Source organism: Typopeltis vanoorti, chromosome 6 (genome assembly GCF_054136105.1).
Source record: "Typopeltis vanoorti isolate ZY-2024b chromosome 6, IOZ_Tvanoo_1.0, whole genome shotgun sequence".
In the NCBI taxonomy this organism is placed as follows: Eukaryota; Metazoa; Arthropoda; class Arachnida; order Uropygi; family Thelyphonidae; genus Typopeltis; species Typopeltis vanoorti.
Window position 1 is genome coordinate 40,461,559 of NC_143554.1, and position 17,337 is coordinate 40,478,895.

Below are 17,337 nucleotides of genomic sequence, written 5' to 3' on the forward strand. Positions count from 1 at the left end.
TTTATACCTTGATTGTTTAAGGTGTTCCACTGTATTAATATTTCATTAATGTAAATACTGAAGAGTGTCGGAGACAGAGAGCATCCCTGTCTTACTCCTTGGTTTATAGATTGTTTTTCAGACAACTTTTCATTTATTTTTATTTTATCTTTATATATATTCAATATTGCATATAGTAAAATATTAGGGATATTTATTCTTTGTAATATATCAAACAGTATATATCTTTTTACTTTGTCAAATGCTTTTTCGTAATTTATAAACAAAAGATGAGTTTCCAAATTAAATTCTCTTCTTTTTTTTATAAGTAGTTTTAAACAGAAAGCTGCATCCATTGTAGAGCATTCTTTTCTAAATCTATTTTGACATTCTAATAATATTTTTTCACTGTATATTTTTAGTTATTCATTAAGTATTCTGCTATATATTTTGTAGCATGTATTCAATAAACTAATACCTCTGTAGTTAGCAGGTTTTGTTTTATCTCCCTTTTTAAATATAGGTATTACTATGCTTGTATTCCTCTCTATTGATATTTGTCCATTTGGATATATTTTATTTAAAAATTTTAGTAATCTTGGATGAAATTTTTTTCCAGCAAATTTATACAGTTCAGAGTTTATTCCATCTTCTCCACTGATTTGCCATTTTTTATTTTATTTAGGTCATCCTTTAATTCTTTCATTGTTTTCATATCCTTTAAGGTATTTTGTAAGTTTCTGGTGTAATTATTTTTGATGCCAGTATTATCCGTCCAAAGATCTGTAAAGTAATCCAAGAATTCTTTCACATCTATTTCACAATTTATATTCGCAGTTTCTTTTATATCTGCTGTCTCCTTCTGGTTTCTGTTTTGGCTATTGCTCGTCTTTTTTTACATTCAATTTCATCTTCTTGTTTTTTGCTACTTAACCATCTTTTAAAAGCCAGCTTTTTATTTTCAATTATTGTTTTTATTTCATTGTCCCATATATATAATTTTTTATTTTTATGATATTTTTTGTGTGTTCCTAGACTTTCATATGCTGCTGATGCGATAATTTATTTTATTTTATTCCATTCTTTCTCAATGTCTTCATTTTCTTGTATTTTTTTAAGTAGTTATTAATCCCCTGTTGGTATAAATTTCTTATACTTGAATCATTTAGTAGTCTTATTCTGTAATTATATTTTGTTTCTCTAGTTTGTTTATTTTTTCATATTTTTTGTAGCCAGTTTGGTGGAATTCTTAGTTTTGCCTGTACTAAATAGTGATCTGTGTCAATTTCTAGCCTTCTTCTAACTTTAACATCTAGGAAGAGGTTTGTTGCTTTTTCATTTGCTATAAAGTAGTCTATTATTGATTTTTGTCCTCTTGCACATCATGTATATTTTTATATTTGTAAAATGTATTCATTATTTTTAAATTATTATATATATATATTGTATAATCAATGAGTCACTTTCAATTTTTGTTTATTGTTGGTTCTCCAAATTTTTGTATATTATTCTTAATTTTTTTCATTCCTATTCTGGCATTAAGATCTCCGGCTATTATTATATAGTCTGTTTTATTTAATTTTTCCTTGTAACTCTTTGTAAAAGTAATCATTTTCTTCTTCTTTTACTTCTTCAAGGGCATACACTCCAACAACTGTTAATTTTTCTTTATTTAATTTTAATCGCACCTCTAATATTCTTTCATTCCAGTATGTATAATGAGTTATTTTTGCTTTAATTGATTTATGGATCCAAATCATTACACCAGCTTTTTCATGTATTTTTGTCCAATCCACTATATATGATATTTTAGTTAGCTGTTTCTTTTGTTCCTTTAAGTTTCTGTTTTGTTTCTGTAAGAACTGCAATTTCTATATTTTCATCATTTAAAATTTTATCTAATTCTTCTTCTTTATGTGCTATGCTTCTAATGTTCCATGTAGCTTATTTCGCCACGTTTTTCTTTTTCCAAAGTTTCTTAACCTTTTCCAGTTTGCGGTCATTTCCCATGTTTTCTGTCCGGTTTGGATTTCGTTGAGACTTGAAAGTAATATGTTTCCCAATGTCAAGTGACTAGCATGATGATAGGTATCCAAGTGGTGGAGCTGCCACCTTAAGACAACTAGCCTGCATTTTTTAGTAGTTAGTGGAAACTACAGTTTGAGAGGAAAAAGTCACTCCTTGCCTTCGAATTGCTCTAATAGCACTTGGGGGACAGGAGGAGAGTAAGAAGGAGTGGAAACTACAGTTTGAGAGGAAAGAGTCACCCCTTGCCTTCGAATTGCTCTAACAGCACTTGGGGGGGGGGGGGGGGGGGTAAGAAGTAAGAGAGAATAGAGGGAAAGAAGAGTAGAAGACATATGATATGATACGATATATCAAGTGTATATTATATGAAGTAAGATCAGGTCTATCTTGGGTTTGCCATACCCATACTCACCAATGTGAGTCCCTGAGTGAAGAAATTGGTTGATAGGCGGAAAAGGGGTGATATGATTGAGATATTCAAATTACTGAAGGGTTTTTACAAGATTAGTTCAGAGGAAATGGCCCTTATTTCTCCCATCCCCTGGTGATGGGAGAAATAAGGGCCATCCATGGAAACTGAGCAAGGGTGTTAGAACTAGATTTCTTACTTTGAGAGTGGTGAATGAGTGGAATAAGCTGCCAGCATTTGTTGTGGGTGCCATGACTGTGAATGAGTTCAAAGCAAAGTATGATACATACTGTGCGAATGCCGAATAGTCGTTCTTGATATGATGTTTAGGGCCTCCCTCGATGAGTCTAAGGAGTCCTTGGAGTTGCCTGTAATAATAATATCTAGATCCTTTTGAATAAATTATAAGATCATCGTGAAAACAGATGACTCCATTTCCCAACATATCTGATAACACAGAATTCATTAAAGACTGGAATGACATGGCATAATTTCTTGCACCTTGTTGTAATCTACATAGCTGATACTTCTGCCATCTAGTAGTAATTGCAAAGTATTTTCTATCTTCTTTTTTCAAAGGGATCTGAAAGTAGCAAGAATTTAAATCCAGTTTTGTAAAATACTGTGCTCCTTCCATAGAGATCAATATTTCCTCAATCTTACACAGAGGGAAAATGAATAGGCTTTGTAAGCTTATTGATGGCTCTCAAGTCTAATATAAACCTTGGGCTTCCCTTTGTTTTTCAATTAAGATGAATGGTCTATTTATTCCATTGAGAATTCTTCTCACTTATTCCTGCCTTTTCATATTCCTGCAGTAGTTTCTGAAAACGGTCCATATTTTTCAGTGGAGTCTGATATTGCATAATGTAAATAGGAGATTGAGTATAAATCTGCACTGAGTGTTCTACTACATTAGTGCAAGACATTGAAACAATATCCTCTGTGAAAACACCAGAGAAAAATTTAAAGGCAGATTTAAAGAATTTCAGAATTCCATTCCTTTCTTTGCTAGTGTCAACTGATTTCATTGAATTCTGCACCAGGTTCTCTTTTATTGCCTCAGTGTTTTCCCTCTCATCTTTTTTTAGAGTCTCAATATTAAACACTTGATCGTTATCATCAGTGTGTATAAAAACTTCTGGAGACTGCTCTAATTTTCCTTTGTCACCTGTTGTCCTGTTCAATCAGTATTCTATTCCACACAAGGACACTGTACCATCGACAAAATTACATGCAAAAACATGACGTTTCAGAAAATCTATTCCAAATATTATTTGCATATTTGGACTAGAGGATTCTGGAAGAACTACTAACGGATGACAAACTTTCATTTGCTTATCGGCTGAAATTTCTGATTCAATATAATACCCTTCAGTTTAATTGGATAACTTAAAACTGAAATGTCATTTGGATTTAATTTTTAATTTAATTAAAGTTTTAATTTTGTTAAACTATGTACAGCTGTGTCTAGTAAGATTTCACAAGACATTTTCAATAAATCCTTGTAGAACTAACCATCAAAGGATTTTCTCTATTGGCATAAGGAGCTATTGATCATCAAACTCTCTCTTTCAAGGTTTGAGCTGCCTTTATCTTTACACATGTCTAATGAGTAGTTTGACATATCTGTTCTTGCTAATATGATATCGGAATAATAATTATTTCCAATATTTCCTATATTCTCAGATTTCTTATGTTGAAAATAAAGTTTATCCTTAACATTACAGTCTTTAGCAAAATGACCAGGTTTAATGTATAGAAAACATCTTAGAACATATCTCTTTTGAGATGTTTTATTCCTGTCTAGACCATTAGATTTGCAAGAGAAAGATTGATTATCTGTAGGATTCTTGGATATTGGTAAATCAGATATCATCTTAAACAAAAGTTCCTGTCCTTTTACAGTTGGTTTCTGCTGTCTTTCTGTCTCTTCACTAAGAAATGTTTTTAGTTCCTCTATTTTTCCCAAATCATGTGATTTTAATGGACTCAGATTCTGGAACATCTTCAATTAAATTTGCAGAAATTTCCTTAGACTGTTTCTTTTTCTTAGCATATATCTCTAATCTCTCTTCCTTTTCCATAACAAGTTAAAAACATTGTTCAAGATTTTTAAACTTTTTTTTGTATGCTATTTCTTTCAAGTTATCTTTAAGGCCATGCCTAAACTGATGAAACAGTAATCATTCGAAAGAGGATCTCTCTCTCTTCAGATGAAACATTAAATTTATGAGCAATGCTCCAAAGTCTGTAGTAATACTCTGAAATAGACTCCCTATTACCTTGAATACACTGAATTTTCCAAATGTTTGGGCCTAATTCTCTCACATTTAAAAATTCAGATATCAGTAGACTTTTAAATGTTGCATAACTGTCAGTGTCTCTCAGTAAAGCTTCTGTGCTTAAGAAGGTTTTGGCTTTGCCCAATAATTTATTACAAAGTATAATCAACAAATGGAAATCTGACCATTTTCTTAAATCTCTAATTTTCTCTGCATATTTAAATAATGTTGCTATGCTCTCGTGACTATCACCTGAGAATGAAGATATTACAAAGGTTGGATTAATTAACTTAAAAAATTCTTCATCTTTAATTGAAGAAACTTCACTACTAGAATTACTATCTCTCGTAGCCATTTTACTTGAGTCAAAATTAACTTTCTGCCGTCTAAAATAAAGTTAAGTCACAACCAATCCTGTCGACTGCACAGTCGGTTTAGAGATTATTTATTTTATTTCATCTCTATAAACATATTTTTACTCCGAGTGTTTAGCATTTATACAAGGGTTCAATTCCAATTGGTGCAATATTTATTTGTGGAAAAGGAGTAGCCATAGTATTCAACACTAAATACGAGGTTAATCTTCTTGAATGGCAGGCAGTCTCAAGTAGAGTGATGTGGGAAAATATCAGAATGGGAAACTGGACGATGAGACTTATTTGTGCCTGTGATCCCACAGAAGATTCAATTAAGGTAAAAGTGGAGGGATTTTTTGAGGCTTTAGAAAGAGCAGCTGACAATGAAAAATGAAAAGTTGGTCCACCAAATAAAAAATTTTTTTGTTTATTTGGTGTCTTGAGTCAATAATTTTCTGGAGTCTAAAAGAAATAGTGAAAAAGTGATTGTACCAATCAAAATTGAACCCTTGTGTAAACACTAAACACTCAGAGTAAAAATCTCTTTATAGAGATTAAATAAAAGAAATAATCTCTAAACAAGTGATCATGTGCTTGGCAAATTCTAAATAGATGATGGTGCAACATTAGACTGGTTGAATCCATAGCAGCCCTGACCTGCAATTAGTGAGGACTTGAACTCTACACTGCTTGGACAAATGCTTCCTATGTGCAGTGTAGAGTTCAGGTCCTCATGCATTCATTCAGTCATTAATTTTTCAGTGAAATGTTTCTAAGTCAGAATCCTGTTTAGCAAGACATAGACAATACTGTTTGTGTCTTGCATCTGCATACCATATCAGAATGACTGTAATGCAGGTAATGGAAATAGTTTCTGTCTTCCTTTAGATGGTTATTAGATGTTCTTCCTGTTTGTCCGAAGTACAAAGATCCTAACCATCTTGCAACTGCAGAGTGGTAAGTGAATAAGTGTAGCTAATATTTGGTAGTTTAGCTAACATTTTTTTTTTAATATGTGTAAAGCAAAAATAATGTAGGCATCCCATTGTCAAAAATTCAAATTACAAAATAAATAAATAAATAAATAAATAAATAAATGTTACCTTCAAGAAAAGATTAAGAAATTATAATTTAAAAGAAATTAAAATTTACACACACACCAATTAAATATATATAGATATAGATAAGTATACCTATAGGTTCAAGCTCATAGACAATTTTTTGCCATACTGGTTCAGCATGAATACATGGGAAACATAAATCACCATAGAATAAGATCAAATATGGCTGTGTACTACTACTTGGAATGATATTATTTTCATAAGCCCTTTAATGAAAAAAAAAAAATAGTTGTTAATCATTTTGTAAAAAAAAATACTGTTAATCATGTTAATCAAAATAAATTTGACACAATGGAAAAATCTTAATGATTTCATTATGATTTTTAAATAATGCATTAAATATGACATTAAGCAGATAAGCTTAGGTGTCGAAGGTTATTCATGAGTTTTTTTTTAATGGTATTAACAACACTAAACGAATAAAACATTGTTTTATAAAACAGTTCCTTTGGTGTTCTTAATACCATTAAAGAATGAGTCATGAAATGTGACATTTGATTATTCCATTAGCCCCATAGAATGAAGAGAGAGAGCCACCTAACTTGCAGTGTAGTAAAGCAGCTTAAATTCATTCAATCTGTGCATCCACCTGCATCTTTCGACTATTCCACTCGTCTAACCCCATGCACGCAAAACACTGTTATAAAATCTCCAGGGATCATTTTAATATTAAAATATAAAATTTTAAAACCACTTAATCCTGAACATCCAGTCAGAATTTGATGCTTGGAATAACTGAATGTGAAAAATCAAAGGGAGAAGCCCATTCTAATATCAAACACACTACTTTAAAAATAAATAAATAAAAGGAATTACAAAGCAATTACAAGGAAAATCCATGCTGAAAAGTTGGTTGTTAGAATCCCAGATCATGTGATTCAGTTATTCACATTACCAATTCTTGTCCATTATTTAAGGCACACCTCTGTAGTGCAAATGAGAGAACAACCGGATATTGCATTCTTCTCTTGGAAAAGAACTGAGTTCAATTCTCATCATGACAGGAGGAATCTTTATATGGGCTTTTCCAATTGAAGGAGAGATAGTGAATTTTTTCCTTCCTGCATACAAGCAAACTGGACATGAGAATGCAATTTACAGACAAAAAATAAATAAATATCACTAGCGATGGTGGTGGGTAGATGGCATTGGGTAGTGTCATTGTGTGTGTGTGTAGTTGGAGAATCAAGTTGTAGAAGAGATAGTGAAGTGTGTGGAGTAGAGTCCTCCCACAGTGAGTTCTCAGACACCTTGGAGGTATCACATAATAAAGGATGATGTAAATTATGTGAGGGAAAAAAATCTTGCATACAAAAAAATTCCACTATGAAAGATTATTATTAATAAGAGTAGGAAGCTCTCTTGATCACTCCATATGTCCAATTTAGTAGATACCACAAGTACAGAAAGTTTTGTATACGCCTAGTCTCAAGTGGTGAATGAGGCTGTTCAGGTGTTTCAGCATCATGGAGGCTTTTTGTCATTGTGTAAAGGCAACTTTTATATGGCATCTGAATGTCTCAGCTATCATATTAATCAGTGAATTGTCTTTATGTTAGATAAAGAAATTGCAGCTTGTAGTCTGTGTGCTCTTGTGCATTTGCTGACACATGCAATGACCTTTGCAAAATACTATTGATCATTTAAGATTAAGATTGTAACTATTCTTTTCATTTATTATATTATCATCAAGCATCCACAGAGTCAAAAGAATCATCCTGGGAGGTCCCACTCTTTCACATACCCAACTCACCATACCATGACTTAAATGCAATCACTACACTTTTTGGGCAATGCATTCCAATAACCTACCACTGTCCATGCAAAAAACATACTCTTCATCCTTTCTTGTAATGTTTCCACTCATTCAAAATCTCATCCACATAAATCTAGTAACAACTCATTACCAACTTATATGTCTCGAATGTCCACTACACTCTGTATATTGCATATCCTAACATCTTCATACTTAACATTCCAGAGACCAGAAAACACCTCACTCAACTATCTCTGAACCCTTTCCAACACCTGCTTATTGTTTTGAATACCAGGTGGCCAAATCTGCATCCAGAAACTTTAGATTTCTGTGGTCTGTTCAAAGCTTTACACAATGCAATCATAACATCCTTACTTCTACATGTCAGTGACTCTGCATCATTACTATAATCTGCTGTGCTGTCCTTGCAATTTTACCAAAACTGTCCCTGAAATTTCAGGCCTCTATCTACAATCATCCAACTCCAACACCTTTGCTAAGATATTCCAACCAATCTTATACTCTGCATTCCATCTTTACTTCACAAATTTTCAAACCTTACACTTTGCTATACTGGAACTAACAGTTGCACTCATTCATTTATTCATCAAGTCTATTCAAGTCCTCTGAACTTCCGTTGCAAGCCTACAATATCTATTTTAGTTCTTCCAACTTTGCATCATCTGCAAACAACTGTATTCAAGTCCTTAATGATATCATTTGCATACAAATTAAACAGCAATAGCCCTAAAACAGACTTGGAGCACACTGCTAATGATTTTCTTCTTATGGGACCTATCAGACAGCCAATCTCCAATCCAGCATATAAATCTACTATGCAACTCCATCTATTCCAGTTTAATTACCAGCATGTCATGTGACAATCTATGTAAAACTTGAGCAAAATCTAAATATACCATTGTGTATATTTAGATTTTGATTATACCTTGCCAATGCATCTGTCACCTTGTTATAACAAGTAGATTGCTAAAGGAAGATTAAGTTTTAGCAAACCTATGCTATCCATCAAAGAGAATGATGACTGTCATTCTGAATCCTGATTACTAGCCTCTCTAACACACTGACAACAATTTCGGACAAACAAATTAGCCTATAATTGAAAGCCTCAGTCTTATCACCCCTTATGACACAGAACAATTCAGCTTTCTTTCCACTCCTTTGGAACTTGGGCCAATCTTAAGACTTGCATTAAAGAGGAATGTTAAAGCTGCTATTAACTACCTGAAACATTCCTCTCAAGACACATAGTGATGTACCATCAATTGAGTCCTACAGCTTACTGACATCAAGTTGACTAAATTCCTTACATATCTTCTGCTCACTCACCATCAGTGGCTCCTCATCCTTTCTCACTGCTCTCAAGTTCTGCAAGATGTTACATACACACTATCTTTATGAATTGCTCAGTTAACATTTCTACAATATCCTCCTCTGTCATTATCATTCTACCAATTTCACTAACCAATATCATCAATATCTTTCCATAATCATTCTTTATCTAGTGGCCATGTCTCAGACACACTCTCTCTCTAGGATTTCTTTTGTAATTAGCTAACTGCTACTCACAATGCACTGTTGTTACTCTTACCAAGTGAGTCACCTTTCTTGCTTGCTCTTGCACTCCTCATTCAACTGGTAATTATCACTCATCCAGTGCTACCTCCATAATGCCTTCTTCCAAATTTCATGCCTCACCTCTTCATTCATTCATTTCACACCTACCTTATTTGATAGCCTTACTTTTGGAATGATTTAAGCCATTGCCTCTGCCAGACACTTCCCGAGTGTGCCCCAGTATCCCAAAGGATATCACAAGTACCCCAAGTGATATCCATTCCATCCAATTCCTCATTCCATGATATAGCTTCAAGTCATATCTTAAGTTTGTCATAATTACCAGTCTTATAGTTCCATATATATATCCCTTTCTCAGAATCTTTATACAGTTGGCCTCCTTCAAGTAAGCACTTCATGGTTACTTTCACCAACTGGAGGAAGACTTGACACCTCATTTACAATAACATTCTCTAATACGATAATCAAATCTGACATCCCTCGATTGTCATGTATCCTCTGTTTCATACTGCCTAATGAGGCTGTCCCTCAAAAACTAAAGAATTTCATTCTCTTTGTCTCCAGATACTATCTCTTCATTCCAATCTATACTACTATTATTAATATCACCCTTTTCTTATTAGCCACTCCAATTTGCCCATACATTTCCCTCTCACTGTCTTCCACATTACAAGGTCTATGGCAACATCCAACTAAATATTTCTCTACCTCCACCTATACTGCTTCAAAAACTTGGGATAGTTGAAAAACATCAAAGGTGGAGATGCTCCTTGCATCTTCACCTTCAATTCCCCCTATTTCTGCAACTGTCTCTCTTTCTTTATGAAAATAATCACATCTCTCCATCTTTATTCCTGTCAGAATGCCATCCTCATTCAATCATGTCCTTCTTATTCTGACAATTTTGGGGGGATTAACTCTATATCAATGCCACAATTTCATTCCCCTTATTTTGAATACTTCTGGCATTTGTAAACATACCAGCTCATTTCTAGTTCTACAATAAATCCCAGCAATCCCACCTCTCAAATTCGACTTCCCCATACTCTCACCCCACTCCCAGCCATTTCTCTCTATCATCACTGATATTAGACTTTTCACAACTTAAATGTTGCTTCAACATCCCTGGCCACCTCAATCCTTTTTGGTACACACACACACACACACACACTGCCCTATCCACACCCCATTTCCCTGTTTGTGTTCCTTCTCTCTCATTCTCTTCACTCATACCACTCACCTCTTCATTCATAAGCTCTCCCATACACATCTATTTTCCTGATCTTCTACATCACCTCTTGCTTCCTTGGATCTTTCATTCACTTTAAGCATTGCTCTTCTCTCTCTCTCTCTCTTGCAGTAAAAGTTTCTCCAGCTGACTCAAATCAAAATTACATCACATGTTTATCTATCTCTCAAATTTACCTCATATGTTCACAAAACAAACTCCTCCTCACACAGTTCTCCTAGCATACCATTCATAATCTACACTCATCGCTTCCTCATCTTTATCATATTCAGGCAACACAGTGACTACCTTTCCTACTACACTGTCATCTTTTACTCTCCTCAGCAACCTCCTGAGATCCATCCCTACATTCTCCTTGTTATCAATCAAATCGTCTGTGTCTACTACCACTATCAACACTTTCACCACTTACTCCATATCCAGTGATTTAATCACTCTGCTCATTTTCCAGAGATAAATCATTTTGTGTCCCATTTTTTGTTTTCATGAAACCCTGCTAAATAATGAAGATATCACTGACCTACCAAGCCATATTTTAGTCTTGTGTATTCTTGTAAACACGTTGGTAAGACATAACTGTCAGATTTTAGGGAAGGACAACATATACTACAATATTAATTAAAACCTTTAATTAATACTTCCTATATTTCAGTAATGTTACATTATCATCTTCAGGGAACACAAAATACACAAAATAATGATAAGTGCATGCAGACAGTAACACTAAATAAATATGGCTGAGGAAAACAATTGAAGTTGGTCTTGGAGTCTTAAAGGTACCCTTTTGCGTTCACTGAAGATGGTAATGTAATATTACCGAAATATACGCGGTATTAATTAAAGTTTTTAATTGATATTCTAGTATATATAGTCCTTTCCTAAAATCTGACAGTTGGGCTTCTATATAGCAGTTATAGGAAAATTCATCGAAAAACAGTTAATCGAAAGACAATTCATCGAAAAAGCAATTCACCAAACAGCCAATTCATCGAAAAAACAATTCACCAAAACGTCATTTTTCTTGCACAAAGTATTGTTTAAAAAATATTCAGTAACAATACGGAACGTTACTCATGATACAACAAATGGAAGTGGTCACTGAAACGTAATAATTATTTTCTTGCATTTTAGAACATTTAATGTAAGTGTACATACTGCTTCATCGTGCAGACAGCGATTTATCTGTAGAGAAGACATTTCGTTCTACCAAATTTTATCACAATAACTTCAGTCTGACTGAAATTAGAAATTTCATTAAATTTCATCCAGCCAGAATGGAATTGCTACTATCATTTCGGAACTTCTTTACAGAAATGTTATGATAAAAGTGATCTATTTGGAACTAAAACTGAACTGTGCAGACAGCTTCTTGTACTGAAAACTTCTGCGAATTCTGCTAAGTCAGCGAGTTATTGTAATACATAATTTCGACACTTTTCTTTGTAGCCCCGAATATAGCTGAACTGAAAACTGGAACTGTTCGACAATTTTTTGTAAAAGTTTCGAATACCAAATCCGGGTAAAATTTGTCCATTAATAAATGTATGAAGCACATAATTTTTATCAGTCCTCTTCAACTGAAGGTAAGTTAGTAGGCCTAACTTACCTTCAGTTGATAACTAGGCTTTTCCTCCTGGAAATAGGCAAATCAATCCCATGAACACACACACACACACACACACACACACACACACACACACACACACACACACACACACACACACACACACACATATAGACAGGAAACACTTATCGGACAAGAAAAGACAATAAGAATCCATACTGTTCTATAATTATGCCTTAGTAAAATAGCATTGCTATACCAACAATCATTATATTGAGGAGGATGAGGAAAAATAGTATTAATCATTAATATTACTACTACTAATAATAATAAATTGATTCTTTGATGTAAATATTTTTCACAATATAATAATAAAATATACAGGAATTCAGAGAAAACTTGAAAAAAAAAATCATTCCTGAAGATTTTTCAATCACGTTTCACTTATTTACTCCTCAATGACAGCAGTGACACATGCACTTATCTCCCGAATAACCTCAAAAGCAAGTACTTGCAGTTAATAAGGGGAGGATTAGGCTAAGAATACCAATGAGTATATGTATGGGTATATTTCTTGGTTTTGAGGAGGTGATCGGTGCAGTTTGTTAAAAAAAAAGAAAAAAAAGGTCAAAATATTCTCTAGGAAATTACTAAACCACTTAGCTGGTGATTAGTTTACAGAATTAACAACGCATATAAAGTATATTAATTAAAGTAACTTTAATGAATAACTTCTATATTTCGGCAACCTCACATTGCCATCTTCAAGAACATAAAGATAAGGTATGTGCACGCAGGCACTAACACAAAGCAAATGAGGAAGAAAGCAAGAAACTAATATTGTTCCTAAAGTCCTAATGGTGCCCTTTGGCAGGTTAATTTGGTAGTCTTGGCAGTTGGGCTGAAGTTCTCATAATGTAAGTCTCCCAAATTTGGGGTAGTTTCATGCACCCAAATTTATTTAGGTTAGGAACGTTTTTTAGAGCTGCTGAAGATTCTTTGAATAATCTTTCGTATTTAAGCTTGCTGCGATGAATTATTTTTGTTTTCTTCCAACGAATTTTATGGTGGGTATCTAAGGCATGGTCTGCCAGCCCAGAGCGGCTGTACTGGTGGAACCGGATGTAGTCTTGGTGTTCTGAAATCCTGATATTTGTTGTTCTGCCTGTTTGGCCAAAGTAGGACAATTTGCAGCTGCAGGGGACCTGGTATACACCAGGTAGGTCTAGGGGAAGTCGTTGGTCTTTGGTAGAGCGGATAAGGGATGCCAACTTTTTATATGGTCTGTAACAGGAAGTAAGGTCATATTTTTTGAGGATATTGGTTATTTTCTCAGAGGTGCCTGGATGTAGGGGATGGTGATAGACTTGGTGTAATCTTTACTGTGGAGGGGGGGGTTGTGGTTTACTGGTTTTAGTATTTTTTGGATTTTTTGGGGGTTATAGCCATTGGCTAAGAAAGTGTTGAGGATGTGGTTTAGTTCAGTAGTTAGGGCCTTGTCATCTGAGCAGATTAATTTTGCCCTGTTATATAGTGTTTTTATAACCCCATATTGTTGTGAGGGGGGGGGACTGCTGGTGAATGTATCTGCCAGTATGGGTGGGTTTTCTGTGAACAGAGAAAACCAAAGATCCATCAAGCTGGCGGGTGATTAAAGTGTCTAGGAAGGGGAGAGTGTTGTTTTCCTCTTTTTCTAAGGTGAACTGGACTCTGGGGTGTTGGTTGTTTAAGTGTGTTAGGAAGGAGTGGAGTGTGTCTGAGCCATGTGGCCAAATAGCAAACACATCATCCACATAACGAAGCCAAATAGTGGGTTTTTGTGGGGCGGAGTTTAAGGCTTTCTCTTCAAATGTCTCCATAAAGAAATTGGCCAAGGGTGGGGAAAGCGGTGAACCCATGGCTGTACCCTCTATCTGTTTGTAGAACTTTCCTTGCCAAACGAAATAGCCCGAGTTCATTGTGAACTGAAATAGGGCTGAGATATCGGGAGGAAACTTGGCTTGGATGAGCTCTAGGGTTTCTTTGAGTGGGACATTAGTGAATAGGGAGGAGACGTCAAAACTGACCATTATGTCAGTGTGTTGGAGTGTGAGGTTTTCTATACTGGCTTTAAAGTGGGCTGAGTTTTTTTATGTGTGATGGTGTGTTGCCAGTGTAGTGTGTGAGCGTTTTGGCTAAATGTTTAGCTAATTTATATGTTGGGGAATCAATGCCATCCACTATGGGACGCAATGGCACATTTTGTTTATGTATTTTTGGGAGTCCATATAATCGGGGGGGGGGCTAGAGTTATAAGGTTTTAGTTTGTTGGTGACTTCCACAGGCCAAGAAGTGACCTTCTTAAGGAGTCTGTGAAAAAATACGAAAACATGACAAAGAATTCTACCTCCTTACCACAGCCACCACTCAACACTATAGTCAACCTCTCGTCGGCAGTTTTAAAGCCTGAAGCACTCACCGCACTTTCACGTGGTCACAATTTCGCCCTAGCTCCTAAAAGAATACCTGCCGAAGATATCATGATCCATATAGAACGTGGGATTCGCAACCTGCCTAACCATATCGCCAACAACGTTAGACTGGATGTAGTCGGTGTTCTCACTAAAGCCAAACCTCCAAAAACCAACTTATCCAAAAACAAATATGCTGCCCTACAAGAATTGAAAAACAACAAATAAATAGTAATCACCAAGGCGGATAAGGGAAACGCCACTGTAGTGCTCAATCAAAAAGACTGCAAAGGTAAGCTAACTGCTTTAGTATTAGACCGTACGACTTACCTCCCCATTGAATATAATCCGACCAGCTCTCAGATTAGAACTCTCCACAGACTCCTTAAGAAAGTCACTTCTTGGCCTGTGGAAGTCACCAACAAACTAAAACCTTATAACTCTAGACCCCCCGATTATATGGACTCCCAAAAATACATAAACAAAATGTGCCATTGCATCCCATAGTGGATGGCATTGATTCCCCAACATATAAATTAGCCAAACATTTAGCCAAAACGCTCACACACTACACTGGCAATACACCATCACACATAAAAAACTCAGCCCACTTTAAAGCCAGTATAGAAAACCTCACACTCCAACACACTGACATAATGGTCAGTTTTGACGTCTCCTCCCTATTCACTAATGTCCCACTCAAAAAAACCCTAGTGCTCATCCAAGCCAAGTTTCCTCCCGATATCTCAGCCCTATTTCAGTTCACAATGAACTCGGGCTATTTCGTTTGGCAAGGAAAGTTCTACAAACAGATAGAGGGTACAGCCATGGGTTCACCGCTTTCCCCACCCTTGGCCAATTTCTTTATGGAGACATTTGAAGAGAAAGCCTTAAACTCCGCCCCACAAAAACCCACTATTTGGCTTCGTTATGTGGATGATGTGTTTGCTATTTGGCCACATGGCTCAGACACACTCCACTCCTTCCTAACACACTTAAACAACCAACACCCCAGAGTCCAGTTCACCTTAGAAAAAGAGGAAAACAACACCCTCCCCTTCCTAGACACTTTAATCACCCGCCAGCTTGATGGATCTTTGGTTTTCTCTGTTCACAGAAAACCCACCCATACTGGCAGATACATTCACCAGCAGTCCCCCCCCCCCCTCACAACAATATGGGGTTATAAAAACACTATATAACAGGGCAAAATTAATCTGCTCAGATGACAAGGCCCTAACTACTGAACTAAACCACATCCTCAACACTTTCTTAGCCAATGGCTATAACCCCAAAAAAATCCAAAAAATACTAAAACCAGTAAACCACAACCCCCCCCCCTCCACAATAAAGATTACACCAAGTCTATCACCATCCCCTACATCCAGGGCACCTCTGAGAAAATAACCAATATCCTCAAAAAATATGACCTTACTTCCTGTTACAGACCATATAAAAAGTTGGCATCCCTTATCCGCTCTACCAAAGACCAACGACTTCCCCTAGACCTACCTGGTGTATACCAGGTCCCCTGCAGCTGCAAATTGTCCTACTTTGGCCAAACAGGCAGAACAACAAATATCAGGATTTCAGAACACCAAGACTACATCCGGTTCCACCAGTACAGCCGCTCTGGGCTGGCAGACCATGCCTTAGATACCCACCATAAAATTCGTTGGAAGAAAACAAAAATAATTCATCGCAGCAAGTTTAAATACGAAAGATTATTCAAAGAATCTTCAGCAGCTCTAAAAAACGTTCCTAACCTCAACAAATTTGGGTGAATGAAACTACCCCAAATTTTGGAGACTTACATTATGAGAACTTCAGCCCAACTGCCAAGACTACCAAATTAACCCAGCCAGAGGGCACCATTAGGACCTCAGGAACAATATTAGTTTCTTGCTTTCTTCCTCATTTGCTTTGTGTTAGTGCCTGCGTGCACATACCATATCTTTATGTTCCCGAAGATGGCAATGTGACGTTGCCGAAATATAGAAGTTATTCATTAAAGTTACCTTTAATTAAAATACTTTATATGCGTTGTTAATTCCGTAAACTAATCACCAGTTATGTCTGACCAACGTATAAGCCTTGCTACTAAAATCGTAAACCACTTAAGGAATTGACAACGTAGATACGAATATAAATTAAATTACACTTTAATAAATATTTCCGATATTTTGGCAATGTCACGTTGCCATCTTCAAAAGGAACTTACAAAAAAAGACACGTGCACGTAGGCACTATAACACAGTAACTGAGAATGAAGTGATGAAGCTATTATTCTCCTAAAAGTCTTGATGGTGCCCTCTAGCAGGCTAAGTAGGCATTCTTGGCCGTTGGGCTGAAGGTCTACTGATGTAAGCCTCCCAAATTTGGGGCAGTCTCATACAACCAAATTTGTTGAGGTTTGGAGAGTTTCTTAGGGCTGAGGCTGATTCCATAAATAGTCTTTCGAATTTGTATTTGCTACGGTGTATTACTGTAATTTTCTTCCACTGTATTCTATGGCATGTATCCAGAGCATGGTCTGAATTCTGT

At 35.6% G+C, this 17,337-nt stretch overlaps 1 protein-coding gene across 3 annotated transcripts in view; it reads right to left on the reverse strand.

The window, feature by feature from the left end:
- l(3)80Fg (dnaJ homolog subfamily C member 16 l(3)80Fg) overlaps positions 1–17,337 on the reverse strand; it is a 326,699-nt gene that overhangs the window by 222,669 nt on the left and 86,693 nt on the right. For all 3 annotated transcript variants that reach the window (XM_090394766.1, XM_090394767.1, XM_090394769.1), the window contains one exon: positions 6,251–6,384. In XM_090394766.1, the coding sequence (XP_090250892.1) occupies positions 6,251–6,384 (134 nt within the window). The remainder of the gene's footprint in view (positions 1–6,250; positions 6,385–17,337) is intronic.